General features: G+C 38.5%; 1 protein-coding gene across 1 annotated transcript in view; it reads left to right on the top strand.

Moving 5' to 3' along the window:
• Positions 1-5740: 5740 nt before the first annotated feature.
• LOC127645103 (cadherin-7-like) overlaps positions 5741-25099 on the top strand; it is an 86236-nt gene continuing 66877 nt past the window's right edge. The window contains exons 1-2 of the mRNA XM_052128633.1: positions 5741-6198; positions 16190-16637. Of these exons, the coding sequence (XP_051984593.1) occupies positions 16395-16637 (243 nt within the window). The 5' untranslated portion in view covers positions 5741-6198; positions 16190-16394. The remainder of the gene's footprint in view (positions 6199-16189; positions 16638-25099) is intronic.

Genomic DNA, 25099 nt, shown 5'->3' with positions numbered 1-25099 from the left:
GCTCAGGGAACAATATTTCATCCCCGGCCCAAGCTGTGGAACCTTCATTTTTGGCCCCTGAAGGGTACCAACTGAGGGACACTGGGTTTTCACCTGAGGTTATCGAGACCATTTTAAGTGCTAGGGCTCCCTCTACCAGAAGAATCTACACCAATAAATGGGGTGTCTTTGAAAGATGGTGCAGTGCACATAATGCAGATCCAGTTAACTGCCAGATTGCTTCAGTTCTGGACTTTCTGCAGGAAAGAATGTCAGCAGGCACATGCCCCGCCACTCTCAGGATCTATGTGGCTGCCATTTCGGCTTGCCATGCCTTGATGGACAGGGTGCCGTTGGGGGGACATCCTCTACATGCTCGCTTCATTCGTGGAGCTATGCGACTGAGGCCTACTGCTAGGACCAGGACTCCTTCATGGAACTTAGCAATAGTCTTTGTGGGTCTGGTTGAGACCCCCTTCGAACCTCTAGATTCAGCGTCTGATAAACTTCTGACTCTCAGGATGGTTTTTCTTATGGCAATAACCTCTCTAAAAAGAATTGGGGATCTACAGGCTCTGTCTGTCTTGCCAGCCTGCTTAGATTTTGCCCCAGGAATGGCTAAAGCAATTTTGCACCCTCACCCTGACTACATGCCTAAGGTTCCTTTCTCGATCTTATATCCAATCACTCTCGAAGCCTTCTGCTCCCCGCTGTTTACAACACCGGAACAGGAAAGACTTCACAGACTTTGTCCACCGCACTAGCCAGTGGCGTAAGTCAGGGCAACTATTCGTTTGCCATGGGGGCCGCAACAGGGGGGTGGCCGTCACCAAGCACACTATGTCACATTGGGTGAGGGACGCTATTGCCCTGGCCTACGAGGCATGCGGTCAAGCTTCGCCAGTAGGTATCAGGGCTCACTCTACCAGAGGGGTCGCCTCCTATAAAGCCTTGGCTAGAGGTGTCCCTCTGCAGCATATTTGTGATGCGGCAGGCTGGTCCTCTCTGCACACATTCATTAGATTTTATAGTTTGGATGTTCATGCCACTCCGGGCTCTTGAGTCGACATCACAAGCACATGTCTGAGACCTCTCGTGCTCTTGTGAGCACACTACACAACTGTGAGGGGTCCGGACATCCACAGTGCGGTGGCATGGGTATTCTCATTCCCAAAGCGCTAACTCAGCGCAGCATCATAAGTGTAGCTTTTTGAAAGGGAACGTCTCGGGTTACTTAACTTTAACCCCTGTTCCCTGATAAAAGCGGAACGAGATGCTGTGCTTCATTGCCGCACTGGGATGCCACAGGACTGCTGTTCAGACAAAATTCCTGACAATGCACCTGTGACGCATCTATTTATAGCCCTGCTACAGGTGCATCCAATGATGTCACCGGCAGAGGCTATAAATTCCGGTCAATTTTCATTGAGGTGTTTCACACATATTCACAGCTGGTCACACCTAAAGTTGTTCCCAAAGCGCTAACTCAGCGCAACATCTCGTTCCGCTTTTATCAGGGAACAAGTGTTACAGTCAAGTAACCCGAGACATTTTGCACTCTCTCTAGTCAGTTCCTCATCCGATGCTGTAAACTCACACACTCGCAGATATCTGTACTGCAGTATTCCGTCCGTTATTTGGTTGAGGACGATGACAAATCTTTGAGGTAAGTAACGTTAACTCAGCCCTCTACATTGCGAATAAATCACTCACATATGCGAATAAATTACTCACTGTGCGACCAAAAAAACGTCTGTTATTAGCCACTGTCAACTAGTAAAGTGAGGCATAATAAAATGATGCCGCACTTTTAATAATGAAATTAACATTTCACTTGCCAGTGATAGAGTTGTGTAGTTTCGAACACCAAGTCCCTTTTACTGAATACAAAGAGTTGAAGCTGGATTCAGCCTCGTCTTTCCCTGAATGCTGTCTGATGAGCGCAGGAAAATGCACTTGTGTCATTCAGTTGTGAAGATGAATCACTTCTCAACGTTCTGATGTGCACGCCGTCTACAGAGACTTTCGCCAAACTCCCGTGAAAAATAAACAAGGTATAAACGTATTAATTTTGTAAACGCAAAGGACTCCAGTTTCAATTAACGGCCATGTAATGCAAATGGGGTTTATTCCCGCAGTGCAGCAGTGAGACAGAGGAGATGTCCTGCTCTATATCTGTGGAGTTGATCAAATGCAAGAAACACAATCTCAAAATCTTCCTTCATGAGAAATAAGGGCTTGTGAGTTAATCAGAGAGCCTTAAAATAATGTGTGAAAGTGAGGAATTTAAGGCAGAAATATTTTACTATTACACAATACAATACAATATAATATAATAGATATACAGGTTGGCTGGGTGAGTTTGTATGGTAATTAATCGTCATATTAGTGAAACACCTAAAACAGGCAATTAATCATCATAATCGCAATTATTTGTTTGACAATTAATTGTCAGCCCCTAATTTTCATTATTAGGTTCCCACCTTGTGAATTGTTTTGTTAATAATATGTATGAAATTTCAAACAGTGACAACAGCTTGTCTCATTAGTAAAAATATAATTTCATGACATCATAAAAATTTATAGAATGTGACATTTTTCAAATTTTTCCCAACTCCAACCATAAGATGGGATACTTCATATGCCATTGTCTGATCCTTGGTTTTAGGATGGACCACACCAAACCTCACCAAAATTACCGGCCAGGTTGAACTGCCTTTCACATCCCTGATCTCTGCCTGCATCACCTCGGTCTATTGATGGACTACGATCTTGAAATGGAATGCATAGACTAACAATTGCCAACAAAAGCCTTCATCAGCCAATTAACAAGGACAATTGCATCTATGTGAATTCCTGCAGTTAATCCAGGATGGACTTCAAAGACATTGGTCATTAATTTTACAGTTCAAACAAAATCGATGTTTAAACACTGACCCTTATCACTTACTTAGTTTAATCATTTTAAACCATGATTTTAACTATACATAAGTAATATTTACATTATATTCATGGTGTTAGCCAGAGTGGAACTGGCCCCCACAGTGAGTCTGGTTTATCCCAAGGTTATATTTCTCCATTAATCAACATCTTATGGAGTTTTGTGTTCCTTGCTACAGTCGCTTTCAGCTTGCTCACTGGGGTTATTAATACAATTATTATTGAATTACTTATACACGATTAACAATCATATTTTATCTAATTACACAATGATGATTCATCGACATTATAGACATTACTGTTTTATCGTCTGTTAATGCCTGATCTTCTGTAAAGCTGCTTTGAAATGATGTGTGTTGTGAAAGGCGCTATACAAATAAACTGACTGACTTGAAATTTTTACATTTTTAAAAAGCTCAAATGTGATTAAAATTATAAAGCAAAATCAAATATAAATTACATTATAAATGTGAATATATATGAAGAGGATCCCTCTCTCAGTTTGCTTAATATATTATTTAGTTAAATTGTGCTTACATAAGTTCAAACGTCTGGCGAGTAAAAGCAAAAATGTACTATCCAATGGCGATTTTTTTCTCCAACATGATCATAGAGGGTTGTTAACTAACATTAAATGTATCCACGGCATTTATACACTACTCCACACACAATTTATCATCAGTGTACAAGAGCAAACAGATAATATTTCTGCCGAAGTTACAATCATGATGATTAAGATAAATTAACATTAGCATACTAGGTTAATTGGCATAACGTTACACTGCTTACGCCTTCACTAGCTAGCTATCGTTAGCAGTCTGAGGTAACGTTAAAAGATAAAAAGCTGAAACTTATATCCCTAGTTTTTACCCTGCTTTTCAGATTGGTTAGAGCATGAAATTGTTAATGCTACAGTATTTATTCATTGAGAAAAAAAATTATATATAAAAATGTGAGAGATTAGTTGTGAGAGATTAGTTAGCACCACAGACTCTAGCTCTGAATGAAAAATGTGGATCAGGTAGTGTCAATCTAGGAAATTTTAGCCAATCGGTTTTGGCGAGGCAGGCCTTGGCTCTGTTTGTGAACAGCTGTCAATTAAACCCTGGCTGGGGGTGAAGAGCATCATGTATATGGGGAAGAATTGGGGGCGCTGTTTCTCAATTCAATTTATTTCCAAGTTGCCTACTGCAGCTTTAAGAGCACAAAACTGTTTACAAGAGCACAACACTAGCCTCTTTATTTTGCTCTCAAAGTGCACCAGACGGAAGTATTTATCTTTATTTTATCTATATTTTCTTACGGGTGAGCATGCCCCTGAACCCCCCTAGAGAGTTGGAGGTCCACCCCCATAGTCTCACAAAATCCCATTGGAAACACTGCAATCGCATGTCAATTAATGCAAATATACCCTAAAAACACCCAGTAAAGACTGCTGTATACTACCTGCAAGGTTAGAGAATAGTTGTCCAGTTTTCATGTGTGGATGGACTAAGGAATAAGGAATAGTTCACGCAAAATTCATAATTATGTAGTTGTTTCTTTCTATAGTCTTTGTGCCAGTATCAATTGCAAAATCTGCACCTCTTCTGTGTATAATATTAATTTCATAATGATCCTTACGCCGTGAAGTCAAGCAGCAGAAGTTAAGTGACAGTGTGCAAATACTACTGGACCATTTTGGGGTGAACTAAATATGCAAGACTAGTCTTACATGTCACTGTTTATAACACAGGGCATTCATTCTTTCATGGGCCGCTTTAAAAAAATGGGGGGCATAAAATAAGAGTATACCCACTTCTCCAGGCACCACATTTATTTTTATACACAATTTACATTCATATTAAATCAAAATACACAATGATGACTCTAAGACTTTATAGATATTACAGTTTCATTTTTTGTTAATGCATGTGTGGCATCCGGTGTGTGGTCCAGCGTCCGTCCCGAGAGAGAGAAAATGGTATGGGTGCATACACCTGAGTCAGATAATAATGAACACCTGTTTCCAAATGCAGTGAGCTTGGGGAGAGTGGTATATAAGGGACCAGAAGGAAAGAGAGCTACCCATCTGAGACAGACTGACGCTAATGAGTGTGACGCTGAAAAGTGATTTTGAGTTTTTGTATTAAAAGTTTTACCGCGATTTAAAGAATCAAGTTCCCTGTGTCCTCCTTTCCTCTGTGAAGTCTCTACAGCATGCTTTTCTGTAAAGCTGCTTTGAAACGATGTGTGTAGTGAAAAGCGCTATGCAAATGACAATGACTTGACTTTTTCGTGTTAACAAGATTTTAATATGATAAACTCACTTACTAACCTCATCTGTGTAAAGTTATCTCCAAAACAGGGACTAAAGGGATTACATCATCTTGACAGCATAGATGTAATACTGAATAACTTTACACAGACATGGTTAATGAACAATTTTATCACACTAAAATCATGGTAACACATATAATGTTAATGTCTTATGGCTATGCTTTTGAAACAATGCGTATTTTAATGTTTATGGATAGGCCCTTTTCACTTCCACTAATTTAAATTATTATTATTATTTCTGCAATCAACATTATGCCACAAAAGCTGCTGATTGAGCTTATCTTGTAATGGATTTTCTTTAAAGGGACAAGATAAAGCATGTGTTACTACTTTTCATTCATTACCTTACATTAAATCTCAGGTAATAATCTCTTTTCGTAATATGCCATGCTTAAAACGTCTTGAGGAGTCGGAGCGTGCAAATCCACCTTGGATACGCTGACTGACATCGGCACCTCCCCTCGATGCAACGTTTCCCTGATGAGCTATGCTTGAACAGCACACTAAAAGAGACTTGTTCATTTTGTTAGGGTAGAGTGGGCACTTTCTCCACAGAAAAGAAGTTATGCTCAACCACTATTTTTACTAGAGTTTATGGTGACTGCGGCTATCGGGGCATGCTTCACGGTTGCTTCACAGTGTTGTGGTCCCTTTGTGAGTCTCTCTCAGTGCTCGGTGCTCTCCCCTGGCTGAGGTTCGCTGCAGCTGTGGCTTCTCAATAGGGCTTATTGTAGCTGCTGTGTGTGTTATAGACGCGCGGAATCTGCACGAGCAGCGCACTCAATGCGATCACTTTGAGCAGGGAAGGACGTCTGTAGCGCAGGGATGCTGCTTTTGAATATGTTTCCTTGACTTCTTCATGAAGAGCGCGTGCAGAGCGGCTACAACGAGACGGAATCGTCCTCAATTTTCCACAGAACGTTTACAATTTACAAGCACGCCGAGGACCAGGAGGAAAAGGTACGATACTGATTTATGCAGTGTTTGTTGGTGTGCAATACCGTACGGACAGTTGGAGATTAATGTTAGTCATCTTTAGTGTAGTGTGGCTAGTGCACATTTAGAGGCATTACAACATCAAGCAATTTTGTTAGTGATCTAAAAGTTGTGAAAGGCTGACATTGTGGCATTATTCTCTCTCTCGCTCTCGCTCTCTCTCTCTCTCTCTCTCTCTCTCTCTCTCTCTCTCTGTATGTGTGTTAATGAAAGGTCAATTTAATTTAACCTAACGGGCTGCAACTATTGCCTGGCTACTCCATAAGGACTGAAAAAAACCACACTGATTCGTTAGCCAGATTGCAATAAATTATTTTCTGTACTTTCGGCTAATAATAATAATTATATATATATAGCTATAGGCCTATGTTCATTTCGAATCTTTTCCGGAGAATGTGGTCAGCATTAAGAGCAATGCTGATTTTAAGTGCCACACTTTTCAAAGTTTCCCTCACTGCCTGCGATGTTTTAATATTCAGTAGTTTCCCCTCAGGAGCACTAGATGCGATGTTCAAAAGTTTAGTTCTGATAGTCAGCATATTAAACGACTCGGTGCGATGTGCAATTTCTCAGTCCTAAGAGCAACATTTGGGACCTTGCCAGAGTCACATCTGTAATGCAAATAATGTCGTCTGAACTGTGTGAAGGACTTTATTTTGATGGCAACACTTAAACCATTTCCACTGTGAAAAATAGGCTTGTAGTCTTTTTATTGAGGTGTACTGTGTTTGTAATTATAATTTGTTGTTTGTAATTTACAAAACAAGAGCAGTTATCAGATACAGAGGCTGATTTTCCTCACTTCAGTATCGATCTCAAATGCCTCCCTGTCAGGACGCCACTGCAATGCCAACAACAGGTTCATATTGGAGTCGACTATTTATGTCATGCAGTGGTCGCGCGGACCACTAGGTGGCGCATCGAGTGGACTGTGAGGCCAACTGAGAGGGTCCAAGCCACAGACTGTAGCGCGATGATGCAGTGGGTCTAATCCTCTGCCTAGGGGATTTTGGTGACGTAGTGGATATTTTAGTTTTTATGCGCTACACTGAGTACATTATTTCTTAGTATTAATATAATAATATAATAATTATATAAATTATGCAATATACTCCTCACTATAATGTGCTCCTCATTTGAACATCTCCTCCATAAATACCATGATGTGAATTATTTGTGTGTATATATTAACATTTAGTGGTCAAACATACTAGGAAGCAGTGACGGTTTGTGTATTAAAAGTCTAGGCCTTCAGTGTGATTCATGCCATTAAGAAAACACAGTTTCACAATGAATAAGACACCCTGTGCCTTTGGTCATCATACATTATGTCACAGCTAACTAATAATTCCAATTGACATTTTAAAAATAAGTCACGAAAGCCAGAACTTGAAACGACACTTAATGCTCAAGCAAGCCTAATTGTAACAGCAGCATGACTGTTTTGTGAAATGAACGTCTCCCAAACAGACATTCAAAAATCATCATTTTTCATATGAATCTATTAAGGAGGTCTATAATACCTGGAAAAATAATAATATTAATGATTTAAATGTTGCTTGCAATAAATTTCATTTATGCTGCGTTCCAGTTGGATGTAGGATATTCCTACTTGATATCTCTGACCATAAATGCATTCCATTCCCTGATATTCAGCAGTGACGTGCGGTGATGTCTTAAAGAGGCTAGGCACTGAGTTATGAAAGCCAGATTACCTGATTTATTGTTTAAGCTAATAATACGTAATAACAGTGAACGTTACACACAAGCGCGGCATATCAAGAAATGTACAAATCAGGATGTATATATACAGAGTGTACTCTCTCTCTCTCTCACGCACACACACACACACACACAAGCGCGTAAACAGTGAACGTTACGCACAAGCGCGGCATATCAAGAAATGTACAAATCAGGATGTATATATACAGAGTGTACTCTCTCTCTCTCTCACGCACACACACACACACACACAAGCGCGTAAACAGTGAACGTTACGCACAAGCGCGGCATATCAAGAAATGTACAAATCAGGATGTATATCGTGTATTCTCTCTCTCTCACGCACACACACACACAAGCGCACAGCCACATAGCCAATCTTTTCTTACATACCAATCAGTTTGAAATGATCGGATAAGTTTTGGGCCCTTTTGCTGTACTAGTCCATCTAAGGCTGGCGAAGACCTCCCTCTTGCAATTAACTCATATTTGGAATTAAAATCGAGCTTGGAAAAATTTCTTAATTCCGTGATTACGGCCGGTGCTGTCATTTTGATTTTGAATTTGGCTAGCTGTGGTGTAATGACGTTAGCTACGCAAATGTCCAGGAATATCTCGATTTTAATTGGTCCATGTCTGATACGTAACGGAGATGATTACGGGCATAACATATTTACGTCAAAAGGCACAGCAGATTTGTGCTTTTTGCCGTACATGTTAAAGAATACAGGATCGAAGTGCGCATGCGCAACATGGGTTTTCCGCTTGTCGTCTGCAATGAATGGACCGTAAAAGCACTGCTTATTCTACCATATGTTTTTAGTTGATTATGCGTAACTGCTACATTTGTCATCATAACGTCTAAACAATTGGAATAACACACATATTGCATATATAAATCACAAGAATAAAAAGTAAAAATATAAATACAAGTTTATTATTTAATAAACATTTTATTTTTGAATTTTGGCAGGGTAGGCAGTGCCTAGTTTGCCTACCCAGACCGCACGTCAGTGATATTCAGAACTGCAACGCTCCTGTTACTTAGCATGGGTTTGACTCACATTAGAGATGTGGGATCCTAGTGGGATGTTGTAAAATCAGACTTTCCGAGTTGAATGGAACGCAGGACTACTTTTCAAAACTTGATCCGACACTGAATTTTCAAGCAGCTTAATTTACACTTAGAAAACTCCTAATGTTGCTTTAACAATGAAATAGCACTTACCACTTTGCTTGAAGTAAATATCAGTCCCCCTTTCCTGTTTAATAAATTAAGCAATCACACAGTCATGCAGAACATCTCAGGTTTGTAAATCCATAAGGATCTCTTTCTCAATGGTGATAGAGGCAGTAATGACAGTCGACTCGTCAACAAGATCTCACCCTCTTCGCTTTCAAATTACATCACTTAAAGCGTGATTGCATCACTCAAGGCCAGCTAGAAGGCATCGACATATCCTAAAGATCACACCCACCAAGAACAAAAAAATCAATCTGACTGGCTGATGAATCTGACAATCTGACTTTAGTTGCGCATTAATTTGCACCGTTGAGGGATTCTGTGGAAATTCTGAAGGCCAGACGGGGTGGAGCTCAGACTCACGTGCTGCTTCGGCTAAGGAGCTTGGCTTTGGGCATGTGATTTTTTTATACAGTTGTCACGCTTCGCTTGTAAGCATCAAGGAATAAATTCTGACTGGATAAACTTTTAGTTTACTTTCTATTTGTTTTTAGATTAATTAAGAGTGGAAAGTGATTAAAAATACATAGGCAAAAAGGTGATTAAGAATGAAAGGATGAAAAATATTTATTTATTTGGAAGAATGCAAAAGTGAAAATAAAGTGAATCTGGAGTGCTTTAAAAATGACACGCTCAGCATATGGATCCGAATGGAGCACTTCTGTTACCCTGAGCACGAGATTGAGTTGTGGAGCACAGAACCACTCTGAATGCACTGTATAAAGGCTTATACACAGTACAGACAGGACAGAGCAACGTGCATAGACTTTGAAGCAAACAGCTTGATTTATTTATTCATTTAATTAAATCGTTGTAGCCCTTTGCTGTTAAATAATTGCTCAATGTCATATTGCGATTTTATTTTAATTAATTGTGTAGCCCTAATATGTAAAGGTGTGTGTTTGTGTGTTATATGAATATATATTGTATTAATGACCGTTAAGCAAGCTACAGTAATCTACAGTAATAAAACAAAACATTAAATTGTGAATACGCATGCATTAAAACATCCACTACATCACTAAAATCCAATACGCATGAGATTAGTTCCACTATGTCATCGTGCTACAGTCTGCATCAAGGAGTACTTGGGCCAACCTGCCATAGAACAAAATTAATATTGTGAGGTTCAGTTTGAATGAACGGTGTGTGAATTCTGAGTATTCTGTGGAGAGTAATTGTTCAGTTCTCTTGTGCTTCATTGAGTAATGTTACTATTATCTTATTTCCCAACTTAACACATGGCTGTTGACCTATAATGATGACGACGTTGGTAATCTATCCTTTTAATGATTATTTTATGGGCGGACATGCAGTATTCTAACCTAATTTATGTCCTCATTCATTTAAAGTCTATTTAAACAGTTGTGTACACCTAATGTACTTTAGTACACTAATGCATTTTACACCTAATAACATTTATTAATTTAAAGCAATTTAAAGGCTAAATAAAATGATTAATGTCTTCCTTACAATATAATCTTCAGAAAATCTACATATTTTATTTTTTATAAATAATTATATGAATTTATAGCAAAAATGTAAAATTAATCATTTAGCAAAAACATTTAAATTAACAATTAATATATATACTGTTGATAGATGAAATTTTGTGGCATAACTGACTAGAAACAGAGATGCAGCTGCTGTGTTTTCTGCAATTTGGTTTGGTCCAGTTGCCATGGCAATTCCACTGCTAACAGTACTATATAATGGTAAAAAACAGGTTTTACAGGTTACAGGTTTTAGTGTCTTTCCAAAGCTCAATGAACCTTTACACCCACAATATTTCAGTGATTTTTTTTAATCCCCTTTTCTCCCCAATTTGGCATGCCAAATTCACACTGCTTACTAGGTTCTCATGGTGGCACAGTTACTCACCACAATCCGGGTGGCAGAGGACAAGTCTCAGTTGCCTCCACTTCAATCCGCGCATCTTATCACGTGGCACACTGTACATGACACTGCAGAAACTCACGACGTGTGGATGCTCATGCTATTCTCTGTGTTCCACGCATAAATAACCCAGGATGGATTCCCATTGAGACCGAGAATCACTAATCACTACCACGAGGAGGTTACTGCATGTGACTCTACCCTCCCTAGCAACCGGGCCAATTTGGTTGCTTAGAAGACCTGGCTGGAGTCAGTCAGCACACCCTGGATTCGAACTCGCGACTCCAGAGGTGGTAGTCAGTGTCAATACTCGCTGAGCTACCGAGATCCCCCTTCAGTACATTTTAAACTCAGTACAGTTTTCCTGGTGTTAGACGAGATTCTGTCAGGCTTAATGTAAATATGGAAATATTATAGTGTTATGTTCATAATTTCTGTTCAGTTCAGATGATGCGCACGCAAGAGTTCCGGTGGAGGTCCGTGCTGTTATAATTATGTATTGTATGTATTGTGTATTTACCATCCCTCACTATATTATATAGTGCTGCAAAGTAGCAATTATTAAACTGTTACAACACAAACCTGTCATAGAATTGCAATTTTCCTGTGTTGCAACTGGACTCTTTTAATGCTTTTTTATGCTTTTATTTAAAAAAAAAAAAAGCATTTTTGGATCACTTAGGAGAACGTAAAAAAGTGGAATTGGTTGATGTGGAACATATAATAGGGAATTATAATGTTGCAGTTATGTTGCCAATAAATCACTGAAATACCCAGACATAACGAAACATTTCTTAACTGGACCATTCTGGGTAAGCTTGCGACATTAGGAGGATGTAAAGATGACGTTGTGAATTAGTAATTTAATGGTAATGAAATGACAGGCCTGTGAAATTGCTGTTACGTTGCCTGTTAGTAAGTCATGAAATTACCAAATAGAACGTATAAATTAGATAAATTGAATGTTGTTTGTTAGCAGGGTTACCCTTATTTTTCTACACACATATAACTTTCTTTTTTTTATAGAACACAACATGCAATATTAGGCTGGGTTTTACTCTAGGTCATCATTCACTTTCTTTGCTTCCTTTTTCCATTCAATCAAAAAGTGAATTGGGATTGAGGCTAACATTCTGCATTACTTCTACTTTGATGCTCCACAGAACAAGAACATTTATTTTTTTATTTTTAGATGAACTACCCCTTTAAGTTTGTGCAGGACCATTTTGCAATAACGGGATGAGGGCCCCTGAGCCAATAGGGGTCTCAGCAAAGCAAGATGATTATTATAATTTTTTTAATATACTAAAAGCTGCGAGAAAGACTCAGGTAGCTGTTATGGCTTAATTAGACAGTTGAAGGGGGCCCCCTTGTGGCCCGAGAGGGAAGGGAGGGGGTCCTACAAGTAGGATTTCGCTTAGGGCACCGTATGCCCAGAAACGTCCCTGAGTTTGTGCACATTTACAATAGCTTTATATATATATTTAAGGTTTTTTTGTGACGCGTGTTATGACAACGAAGAAGAAAATAAATATATCAAGTATAAATACTTTATATAAAATATTTATTTACTGTAGCGACCATTTGCATTCTCATAACCAATCATTTCCAGTTCAGATCCTTGCATAATCTTGCAATTGCCACCCTCAAGAGACTGCATGGGGAAGGGCAGCCATAAAAAGAGGGCCATATGCTACTAGTCCTCACTGTGCTGTTTGATGTCCAGATGCCAGTAGCCTTACTTGCTCTGTGTTTGAGCATACTGTCCCTGGTAAGCACCACAATCGCTCTTACACTACAGGGGGGGCTATGACTAGAGTGCACTGAGATCGGTTTTGGAGCTGCATCTCTGGCTGTGGCTGTGGATGCTCTCTCACAGGGCGGTCTGTTTTGGAGCCTTGGCTCTTCTCGTCAGATAGCATGGGGGCCTAATGAGACTTCATCATCCTGTCCCAGACCTTTTGGCGATCTGTGCTGAACACAAAGTCCGGGGCCTCAGCCAAGCCTGACAGCGAGTAGATTCGGGCAAAGAAAAAATTGTTAGTGGGGGTGCTGGAAGGAGAGAGGAACAGATACAGTACACTCAAGGCATGGCATTGTCACATTATAACATACTGTACAGTAATTCAAGATTAGTCTTATTGATGGTTTTTCCATTGATCTGTCTAATTTGCAGCAAAGACACAGATGCTGTCTTTGTACCCTGTATGTTTTAATTTATAGAAAGTGCCAGAAATAAGAAGGGAAATATTTGTTAAATATCCTAATGCCAGATGCACACAGATACAGGATCTCACTGACAACATGACTTGCAGACCCCACAATCTGGTTTTATTTAAATATCATTGATTGTCATTGGAAGTGTTTCATTTTTTTTGTTTTTAAACTCCAGCCAGTCCTAGACTTGGTCCTAAATGATTTAGGCACATTTTAAATTTGTCCTGTCTTGTAAACCTATCCTAAGATATTACTTTGGAGCATAGCATTACTAAATCCTAGGGGTTGTTTCCTGAGTCCTTGTTTGCCGTGTTTTAATGCAAGCCTGATAAATGATCCATATCACCTTCCAGCTCTCTTTATTAGCCTGCACTACACTATAAGCATTCCAGAATCAAGCTCTTTTATTTCATAGTGGTGTCATGTAGCACTTCAGTAAAACTCTTGGAGGTCAGAGATAATTGAGACATGTGGAGGACTGTGTTTTTCTTCATATCTGTTTGCCTTTTTTCAACTATGTTGAATCCACTCAGTCAAACTTGTAGAGATCTAATCATTCCTAAGCACTTGTAATTACCTAATAAAGTCAAGCTTATGATGGAGAATACAGGCTTTAGATGAGACTTTTCCCCACTGAGGGGTCCTGGCACTGTGGACTTCAGAAGCAAAGTTCAAGTCATTCTATTCTCCTCCAGCAGTGCTACAATAGTGCTTTGAGATGGGAGGGAATACACAGAGTGAATGAATTCTCTGAGGGATTCTTTGTGATTTACTCTTCTGTTCACCTTCAGAGCTCTACACTCATATATACAATTATTTAGCATTTTCTAGCACATTCACAGTGTCTGTCATATAGCTTAAATGTTAGAATATCGGTTTAGCATCTCATATTTAAACCCTTTGACATTCATGCTGCGATAATCATGGAGTTGTGTTTTTTTCCCCATAAACTCCAAGCCAAATAAGTTGTGCTGTTCTGTAATATGGAACGCTTGGGTCAGATATTTTCTTGGACATCGAGAGGTTTCCGTGGAGATTTCAACGTCCTCTTCGACATCAAAATAAGCTGTTAGTGCGTGAATCCTTCTGCAGTGGGTTTTGAACTGCTGGAAGGACAGATTTCTCTAGAGAGTATCTATGTGCTCTAACCAAAACCCTTTTGAACATTCTTTTCCAGACTTGTAAGTGTTTGACTTTAAAAGGATGTTGGAAACACCTAAAAGGCTCTCTTTAACCGAGAAGCTCCAGGGACCCCTTAGGAGGAATTTGTGCCTGAACTTTTGTCATTTCAACTTAGAGAGCACACTTTCAAATTGTTATTCATTGCAATTTGGAGCATGAGGGTTTCTGTACAACACTAAAAAAAATCTAGTGTCACTGACAAAACACATTTTCACAGTGTGGTGTGGATCAGAAGTTGAAGATCTTAAGTTATGTCCTAAGGGTGAGTTTGGGCGAGTCATTTAACTACAGGTTGTTCCTAAAATATAAATGTACTATAACTTTCAGAGGATAAGAGAGCGCCTGGTAATAACTACTAAGCAATATTACAGCACTGATATTTAGTTCAACAACAATATTGCTCCTGTGATATTTTGTTCTATAAAACAGTTCAAAGGTCAAGGAATTAACAGGGTAATTTATATTTCAGACACACAATGGCCAGTTACTGTGCTTGCAAAAATACAGTAGTTACAACAAAAACAGGATCAACCATTACATGTCACAGATTGACAGACAATGAGTGATACAATAGGGGTGGGAATTGCCGATATGCTATTATACCAATACAGGTGTACGGGTATTTATGTTTAGAGTACTGTGATTCAAAACTGTTGTATATTGCAATCTTTTTCCATTTTACTTGTTTCTCATTCAGCTTCTCAGGATAAGTGTGAATCATCCTGCCTAATGTCATTGTAGAACTATAGAAGTTGCTTAGAACATAGGCACATCAGTTTGATCAAATTAAACGACCTGAGAGAATAGTGCACCTTGGTAGCAGCGTGTATTTATTATTACCTTGGATCTGTATGGACATCCTTACAAATGAAACTTGAAGTTTTAAACTTGCATTTTAGTCAAATAGAAATAACATGTTGTTCGTAGACCTTATGCTGCAGTATTTTTCATGGTGATCTCATTTTGCCTAATAATATTAATAGTTAGATTTTGTATAAAATCTAATATAAATATAGATTTTGGCATTAAAATATAAGGTAAATATACATATATATTCACCCATTGCCATCATACAGCAAAGCATGGCATCTCAAAGAATGCTGCTTGTCCAATTAGAGGACCAGAACTAACAGTTCTACATTAACATAAACTTATGCTAAACGATTATTACAAGCTAGCTACACTGATAGGCTGAAGCCAAATATGATAACTGAGTTACTCTCTCCTATTTTGGAAATGGGTTGGCATATAGGCCTTTATTTGCTTTATTTCTCCAAAACTTTGCATTGGAGCTTTGCCTCTTCCCCTCTCCCTCCTTCTCTCCCTCCCTCACTGGCTTCCTTCAGCCCAAAAGATTAATGTGCTGCACATTCAGCAGCGCTGTCAAATACCCATCCAGAGGAAAAGGCTGCATGTCCGTTTTGCTCACCTGTAGCGGTCTGCCTGCACCTGCTTCTTAGAATGCTGTCTCTGAAATGCCAAAAGTCATGTTGTCTTAATCTGGGGAACAAATGTGATGTGATATTATAAAAAAATTCAGAAAATCCAGCATGCATCTGTGCTGAAAGACTAGTTGTTTTCTATATTTTTTTCTTTTTCTCACTGTCTTTTTCATTGTCCCTCATTCTCATTCTCACTCTCTCTCTCAATCTCTTTCTTTTCAACATCTCACCCTGATGTCTATTCTCACAACAGGTTTGAGAGCTTCAACTACAATCATCGTTCATTCCTGTGGTCTTGTCCATCAATCACTGGTCGGACTGTCTCCTCTACCCTTCTACCCAAGCCGGTGCTGAGGGTGGTGCACAGCTTTCCATAATCTACCGCTAAGCTTTGAGATCTTTGGCAACTATTCATTACGGTGGAGTGTATTTTTTGTTTCCTTTTTTCTTTTGTCCAAATGATGCATAGGGGTTCTGCAATGTGGAGTGGACTGAGTGTAATGACTATGCTGCTGTTGGCCCAGTGGGACATGAGCTGCTGGGGAATGACTCTGAACTCAGTCCCTCTCCGTCCGGCTTCTCAGAGGCATATCAGGGCTAATGTGGGCACACCACTTAACAGACACAAGCGCAACTGGGTATGGAACCAATTCTTCGTCCTGGAGGAGTACACAGGAGATGATCCTCTCTATGTTGGCAAGGTAAAGCACAATTCTTCCATTTAAAGAGTTCATATTTCATATAATTTTAGAATGAGATAAAGGAAAACACATTTGGCTTGTTGTCCAAGATGGAGAACTCTTGCACAAGACTTGACTCAAGCTCAAAAATAATACCCCCTTGAATACTTAAAGCTGAAGTGTTTTTTTTTAAATGTAAAATTACTTTCTTCTATTCTAGTTTAAAGTGCAGAGACAACTAAAAATATTTGTACAAGTAAGCCATTTTAGTAAGCCAGACAAGTAAGTAATTTGTAGGTTAAATATCACCTAAAAGTGTAACACTGTCGCTCTGTGGCACAATCAAAACCTTTCTCTGTTTGTTTGGGTATCCTGTCCAGACCAATACAGGAACATTGACTCAACAAATGGTGTGAGTTTGGAGAGGGACTATTAATGGAAAAAATGGGGACTTTTCTGGAATCTGTTTGAAAAGAGTGATCATTTTAGCAATACTTTTAGTGCATATAGTGTGACAGAAATTACACTTTAATTAATATTAAATATTAATAGCGTTAATTAATGAAGACTACAGGGAAATATCATCATTTATTAATCCTCATCTTGTTCCAAACACATATGGATTTATTTTTGTCCTGGAAAACAAAAGGAGATGTTAGGCAGAAAATTGACAGTCTCAGTTGCCATTCACTTTCATTGTACAGAACAGATTTAATGAAAGTGAATAGTGACTGAGGCAAACATTCTGCCTCCTTTTGTTTTCCATTGAAGAAAAAAATGTCATACAAGTTTGTCAAACAGCATAGGGGTCAGTAAATTATTTCAGGATTTTCATTTTTGGGTGATCTGTCCCTTTAATACACTTGCAATGGTAGTGTATAGAAGTAGACTTATAGTTGTGGTATTTTGAGTCGCAAAGATGCTGGACAAATTTACACAGGAGTGAAGTAAGGGGCTGTCTATGTACCCCTGAGTTGTGGTTAACAAAATGAAACAGACTCCTCCTGAATTTTCAGTTAGATCTGTATTAGTCTCTCAGATATATTAGCCTCTAACTATGCATGATGTAATAAAGCTAATCAATCAATCTCAATTTACTTTAAAGGAAGTTTAGGGTGTGCATAGACTCTTTTGCAGCCTGCTGTAAGTTGCCTTACCTGTCCTGTGCTTAGTGTCATGCTTTAGTGTTAGAAATACATCCAGAGACTGCCTGCTAACTGAGCTGACATGTTTATTTAGATAATGTGTTTTGGGTGCCCATGAAGCCAGCGGAGCTGTCCAGTCAAACAGACTTATTTCTCTGGAGTTTCTGGCAAAGCCTCCTGCCTCAAAACCCACCAGCTGCACGTGATCACTGGTTCTCCTTACCATATGACAGTTATTAAACATGACTACCTATTGGGTATGGACTATGCATACAGAGCTCTCTTAAAGGAATAGTTCACCTGAAAATGAAAGTTCTGTCATTATTAATTTACTCATGGCATTCTGTGGAATATAAAAAGTTAATTTTCTAAATATTTCGTCTTTTTTCCTTATAACGATAGTGAATGAGGACTGATGCCAACATGACAAAATAGCATCATAAAAGTGGTCGATTTGACATATGGAAGCTTTGTGGGGAACACACCAAAATGTCATGATTCACTAAAATTACCTAGCTCTCTTTGGCACGTTCATGATTTCATAAAAGAAGTTACAATGTTCGATTTTTTAACAAATCATTTGTTTGAGTTAAATCTATGCCAAAAACGGTTGATTCAGTTCTAAGTGGTATGACTGATTTGTTTAACAAATTGGACTGATTCTGTTCTCAAGTTCAACTCACTGACAACTCACTGATCCAGTCGCAGTTGCTGCAGCCTTCTGGAGGGGAAGATGTTTAGTGAATAACCACTTAAAATGGGGTCTGTTCATTAAACAAAGCTATCTTATGACTACAGAAGACTTGGAACATAATGCACACGAGTCTTTTGGACCAATTTTGTGACCACTTTTGTGTCCTTTAAAAAGCTTAAAAGCCTGAAAGTGCCAATTTATTGCAGTTGTATGCAAATGAGTGACCATTACACTTATTCTAAATTTCTGCTTTTGGGTTCCACAGAAGAAAGAAAGTTATATGGGTTTGAAAAGACATACATTTCGGTGAACTATCTCTTTAACACAGACTCTTACAGAGGAATAAAGAACTAATAAAAGTAGAAGATACTGTACTTTTGTAAGAAAGTACAGAAAATGCTTGATATTACAGTTGTTTTCAGATCATCTTTAAATGGTACAGAATATTGAAACATTTTAAACACTTATGTTCTATGTGATTGTCACAATTGCTGATATAATGTGTGGAAATAGCAGAGTTTTTTTGACTGCATCTGCCAATTAGAAAGCATCCCCTCTTCATTACTGCCCATCAAAGTCACATAAAACCTCACATGCATGTAACTCTTGCTCCTGATGTTTCTATAATGCTCATCTAGCATATCAGTACCTTGTAATGATGTGTCAATCTGTCTCCGTAATGAACCGCATGTAAAGAACATATGCTTTATCTGCCAGCACACTTCATACATGTAGCGTGCGATCAGAGTCATTAGGAATTATAATCAGGCAATTTTAAAAGCTTCCCTTAAAATTAAATGTCACAGATTTTAAGTGAAAGCTTCAGAGATTGAAAGTTGACATATGCATTCCATTCAAAGCCCACCGTAGACTTTTAAGTGTTTCTTGGTTGTCATTTTCCTCATATTAATGCTTGAGTGTGCAGATGAGCATGTTTGGTATATTAATCTCTCATGCATTATTTGATCAAAACTTTTTGGCATGTGGATGTTCATGCGTTTAATGTATATTGCATGTGTTGTTTGATCAAAACTCTTTCGTGTGGATTTTATAGCCTGCACTAAATGGTCCTAAATGAATTCTTACACTCAGAGAGAGAGAGAGAGAGAGAGAGAGAGAGAGAGAGAGAGAGAGAGAAAAAAGCCTCACCACAGAAAGGATGCTGCTCTTCTTTTATATATTGGCTCCAGTTCACAAGCAGTGTGATTGCTTTATATGCTCAGAATTGATAGTACTGTAGTTAAATCAATGCAAACACAGCCAGATACTTTCCTCTTTTCAAGATAATGTGTCAGATACTCCAACATGCCACCTGTTATATTCTTTTTTTTGTTTTTTTGTACAATACATTATCTCTCAGCCGCAACATCACACACACACACATCACTACCATAACACACTCAAGCCCTGACTGCCAGGTTGAACCTTATTCGATTTTAGCTCATCTCCAATTCACTCAACCCGGAGGGATCTGGGCAAAATTGAAGTGACTGAACACAAATGTTTCCCCCTCATTGAATGATGATCAGCAGAGTAATGTGCAGTATATGTCTGTATTGGATGGACTCTCTATCTTTCTCTCTGCTGAATCTATTGTGCATAATGGTCACTGGCTTTAACTTTTTGTTCTACTTCAGACTTGTCTTTTAAGTAGTCATCCATCCTTTGATCACAAGTGAGCGTGAAATGTGGTCTTGTTCATTAGACTGTCTATTAGCTTAATATAATACTGACATAAATGACAAGGTCTTCAACAACAATTGACCAAGTTATGAGTAGTGGTTGAATGACATGGATTCAAGATTTATAGAGCAGGGTGGCTGATGGATGATATTATAACAATTTAATTATACAAAAGTGTTAAACGTATATATATATATATAAAAAAGAAAAAAAGTCTTGCACTAGTTCTCAAAAATTCTGTCATAATTTACTCATGTCATTCCAAACTCGTGTGACTTTCTGTTTTCCATGGATCACAAAAGGTGATGTTTGGCAGAATGTTAGCCTGAGTTAACCTGCTGACTGAGAACTCATAAGGGTTTGGAGCAACATGAGGGTGAGTAAACAACATAAATAGTATTTGATGAAAATGTTTTTTTTATATATTTTAGTGAAAACAAAAAATTTGCATTACCCAGGCAGAATCCAGTAACTAAAACTGAAGAAATATTACTTTTGTTTTTTGATTTTGTAGTTATTTCAATGTTTTTTTTTTTCTGACTCTGAGCATAGTTAAGCCAATAGCTTCTGTCACAGGACAGAGAACAGTCTGAGAGACATGATTTCGGTTAACTCAGTTTTGAAAAAAAGAGTAGTTACTGCATTTTGATTCTGCAATGCAGCATCGACAAGTTGGTAGAATTTGGAACTGGCACTAGGAATGACCACTTCTGTTAATAGCCCAGTTGAGCACAGTCATCGGTCAATGCTGAGAATCTCAAAATGGCCAAATACGGTATAAGCCAGTTAATTGGATTGACAGATATGTCGTTCTATTACTAGTTATAAGAGCAACCTGGTCTCATAGTGAAAACGTGACTCTATTCATTTTTGCAAAACTTATTATATGTGCCTCCAGGTACAATTCCCTGCAGTTTCCAGGTGAAATGAACACTAAAGATGCTACAACAACTGAGTGTTTTATTCACTTTCACTCAAATCCATAGGCGGAAATCGCGACGTGCCTCAAAATATCTGATGGTTGTCCCCCCCTAAAATATCATTAAAATATGTGTATTGTAAATAATATAATGATATATTCATAAAATAATTGTTTAAGAAATAAAATAATACAAATGCAAAAAAACGTTTTAAACATTTTGAGTCCCCCCTCCCTTGCCTCACAGTGCTTTGGTCCACTGCCTCCGTCCCTTTTACCTCACCACCGACACTCACACATTCCGGTGGCGGGAGAGAAGAACAAAGTTTTTGAGTAGTTGTGGAACTCCAGTAAGTCAATGTTATTTTATTCACTTTAAACATCGGATGAAGTGATTATTTTGTCTTTAATATAGATGATGCTGAGTCATTAATAAATCATGTCAAAAAACAAATATATGATTGTGTACTTGTGTACCAATGTACTTTTGTCACTGATGCAGTCTGCTATGTTAGCGATTATAACGTTTAACGTTACCCTTGTTTAATACAGTCTATGCGTTTACCTAGCTTGTTTAATACAGTAGTATATCCCCACTCACACACACACCCATAGAGTGTACGCATACACTACGTGATGTAACGTTAGTCTTGTAGATTAGACTAGTCCGGGTGCGCTTTTAGATTTTAACACTTTCACTGTGATTTAGTCGGTTTATATCATTTAATATAGTTAATCTAATATAATATCACACGAAGAGTGCAGTTTTTCTCCAGATATCAGCATAACAAATGTGATTTTGATTTTATACAAGTTTAATAACAAGAAGTTGATATTATGTGATGTACATTTTAGACACCATATTGCCTGTTTTAGCTCCATGCTACACTAATAATAGTAGTAAGGCTTTCCTCGGTGTACACGTATCCTTGCAAGTACAATTTTGCCTCTTACTTTTTTTTTTTTTTTTACCAAGCTTATCTAATGTTAATGCAGAATTTTGAAAGTTGTGTGCTGTTATAAATGATTAAACAAACACACTTCACAGCCAGAAATTCCATGCTGACACTCCAAAGTTATTGAAGGATGTAAAATTTTAGATATTTTTTTTTTTTTTTTTACAAAAACCACCAGTGTCCATTATCCACAACCTTGCCATTTAAATATGTCTTTGTCAGTTTAAAGACTCTTTACAAAAACAGAAGAAACCTTTAATATACATCTCCAATCAACACTTCAAATAAAATGTTATGGTCTTGGTTTAACACTTTATTGATTGTCTCTCACTTGTGATTCACGCTGGAAAACAAGTTTTTTATTACTCTGAACAAAGAGCAGGGAAGCATACAGAGAAGCTTATACTGAACCAAACATGTGGTTGGACATACAGCACATGATCTACTCACCCTTTATTATCTGGGAAATTATACCAGAATGAATTTAATGAATATGTCTTTGCCATATTCATATTGTACCATCAGCGACTGGGATTATTGCCCATGGTGACCTCTTTGCAGCCTGATGAATATGTATATGACAGGTCCAGCTTGAATAAAATGCTCAAATGAGGGGATGTCACAGAGAGTGCAATGAATAATGCATATCCGTGTCTCCGGGGTGGGTTCAGTAATATCAACAATTATTAGAAATGACCCCAGTGTCTCCAATGAAAGTACACATTCATTACAGCACTTCCAGGCTAGTTCACTTCAGAATAAGCATAAACAAGTGTCCGGTGTCGTTAATAGTTCCACTGCACTAAGTTTTTGGGACCTTAAATACTGGCATATTGTGAAAGCTGACATGTTTTCAATGTTAAAATACTTTCTCCTGTCCCAGCTTAATATGCAGAGACTACGGTAAGTCATTTGTACGCTGATTTCCCAAAAAAGTGTAAACACTTTGAAGTGCTATTAAATCTTGCTCTGTTTGTGTGTCCCGGCCTGCTCGACAGTGTTCGATCAGTGTTGACTCAACCAATGGCATGAGATTGTGGCAAGAGTATCTGTTTGTTCAACCAATGGTAGATATGTGGAGATTTCAGGAAAGCTGTTTGAAAAAAAAAAAAGCTAACAAAAAAAGTTATGTTTGCAATTTCATTTGGTGACGCTAGTGGCACAGAAAGTACACATTTCAGCTTAAAAGATCTTGCCTGTAGTTGAGAATCACAGGACTAAACGGTACTGTATCGTGGGCCTCTCAGCTGCTTATTGTCCCACCATTCTCAACTTTGAGCTTCATAAGATCTGCTGTGCCTGTCAGTTTGAATCCCTTAGCTGGGCGTTGAGTGGCCGATCATATTCTTCCTGTATTCACTGAGTGCACCAGAGAAAAAGGCTTTGAAACCAACCTTAATTGGGGGTATCCTTTGATGGCGAAGTCTGTGTAATAGCACGGGTGTAGTGTTCCCAAGCCGACTTCCGATGCAGCCCATTTGCATTTCCTTCTTCTTGCATTTCCTTTCCCAAAAACAACTCATAACTCACCTTTTAAATGTGTGTTTAATGAGAAGCAGACCAGGAGTGCCGCTGTAACCCCTCACCGGGGATGCGAGATCCACATTTCTCTCCCCTCCGGCCACTGGGAGGCTTTCGTCAGCCTGGCCAAGCAGATTAAACACACTCTCTGTCGCACTCGCCCTCCCACCACATCAATGATTTGCACAAGATGAATTAAACAAAATGAAACAGAAGAGAAAGAGCTCTTTTCATGTTGTGGATCAACAATCATTCCCCAAATCCTCTTTGGAGTGATTTATAACATATGCTGGGTAATTAAATGCAATACGGGAGGAGATGGGCTGCTTTTCATCTGCGTCCCAGTCTGTACTGGTCCATGCCATGGCTATTTGTCATCAGAACAGATGAAAGTCATTGGGTTGGCAGTCACGGCCCGAGCACTGATGCCAATCCTGTGTGTTTCCACACAAACTCTTGTATACACACAAAACAAAGAGGTACACAGGGTTTGAGAGTCAATATATAAAAAATAGTGATGTAGCTAATATAACAACATTTTAAGAGTAGTGTAACAGTAGATCTGGCTGTTTTAAAAACAGTGTAGCTTATACTATAACAAGCTATTTTTCCAATGAGTAGTGGTGTAGTATGACAAAATTTTACATCAGTGTTTTTCATGTCACATTGTTTTACATTTACGCATTTGGCAGACACTTTTATCCAAAGCGACTTACAGAGCCCTTATTACAGGGACAATCCCCCCGGAGCAACCTGGAGTTAAGTGCCTTGCTCAAGGACACAATGGTGGTGACTGTTGGGCTCAAACCAGTGTCCTTCTGATTATCAGATTACCAGTTATGTGCTTAGACCACTACACCACCACCACCTCATACACATACCATTTGCACATACAGTTCCAAAGCTGGGCGAACTGATCAATCTGTCTGTCTGTCTGTCATCTATAATGTCTATAATCAGTTGTGTATTAAAAAATGTATTGATATGTAGTTAGCTACTTTTATTTAGTAACTTGTGTAGCTAAATACATGTTTAAAAGAGTAGCTTGAGCGTAGTTTAACTACTTTATATTATGAGAAGCGTGTAGGATGCAAAGCTTTTGTTTCAAATTAGCTTTCCCAACACCGTTGGCACCTATACCTGTACACTCACCGACCGGCACACATTTATATGGGTATTATACAGAAACACCCACAAAAGGGGAATGCGAAGAAAGTGAATCATGTCTTTTTTTCAGATAATTAAGGGTAAGGGCATTAAATGTGTCTAGACAGAGGTGCTTTTTAATAGAATCTGGCAGTATTTCTCATATGGAGAGTGATATAAGCTGACACCTTTGAATCTAGTGACTGAGGATAAGGAATCATCTACAATAAGGGTGTGATGAGGCTCACACTTCTTCAGTGAAGAGCAGCTCTATAACACAATAAATTACCATTTGCATTTATATAGCACTCTGCAGGTGTTGATTCAGGTGAAATATTAGAACAGGGGGAGGAATCACACACCACAAGACCATATTGAAAAGGCACTGGCAAATAGATCCAACATGTAAAAAGCTATCT

The sequence above is a fragment of the Xyrauchen texanus genome, chromosome 6 (genome assembly GCF_025860055.1).
Source record: "Xyrauchen texanus isolate HMW12.3.18 chromosome 6, RBS_HiC_50CHRs, whole genome shotgun sequence".
NCBI classification, from domain to species: domain Eukaryota; kingdom Metazoa; phylum Chordata; class Actinopteri; order Cypriniformes; family Catostomidae; genus Xyrauchen; species Xyrauchen texanus.
The sequence above is the reverse complement of the archived record's forward strand: the minus strand, read 5'-3'. Positions and strand labels throughout refer to the sequence as shown.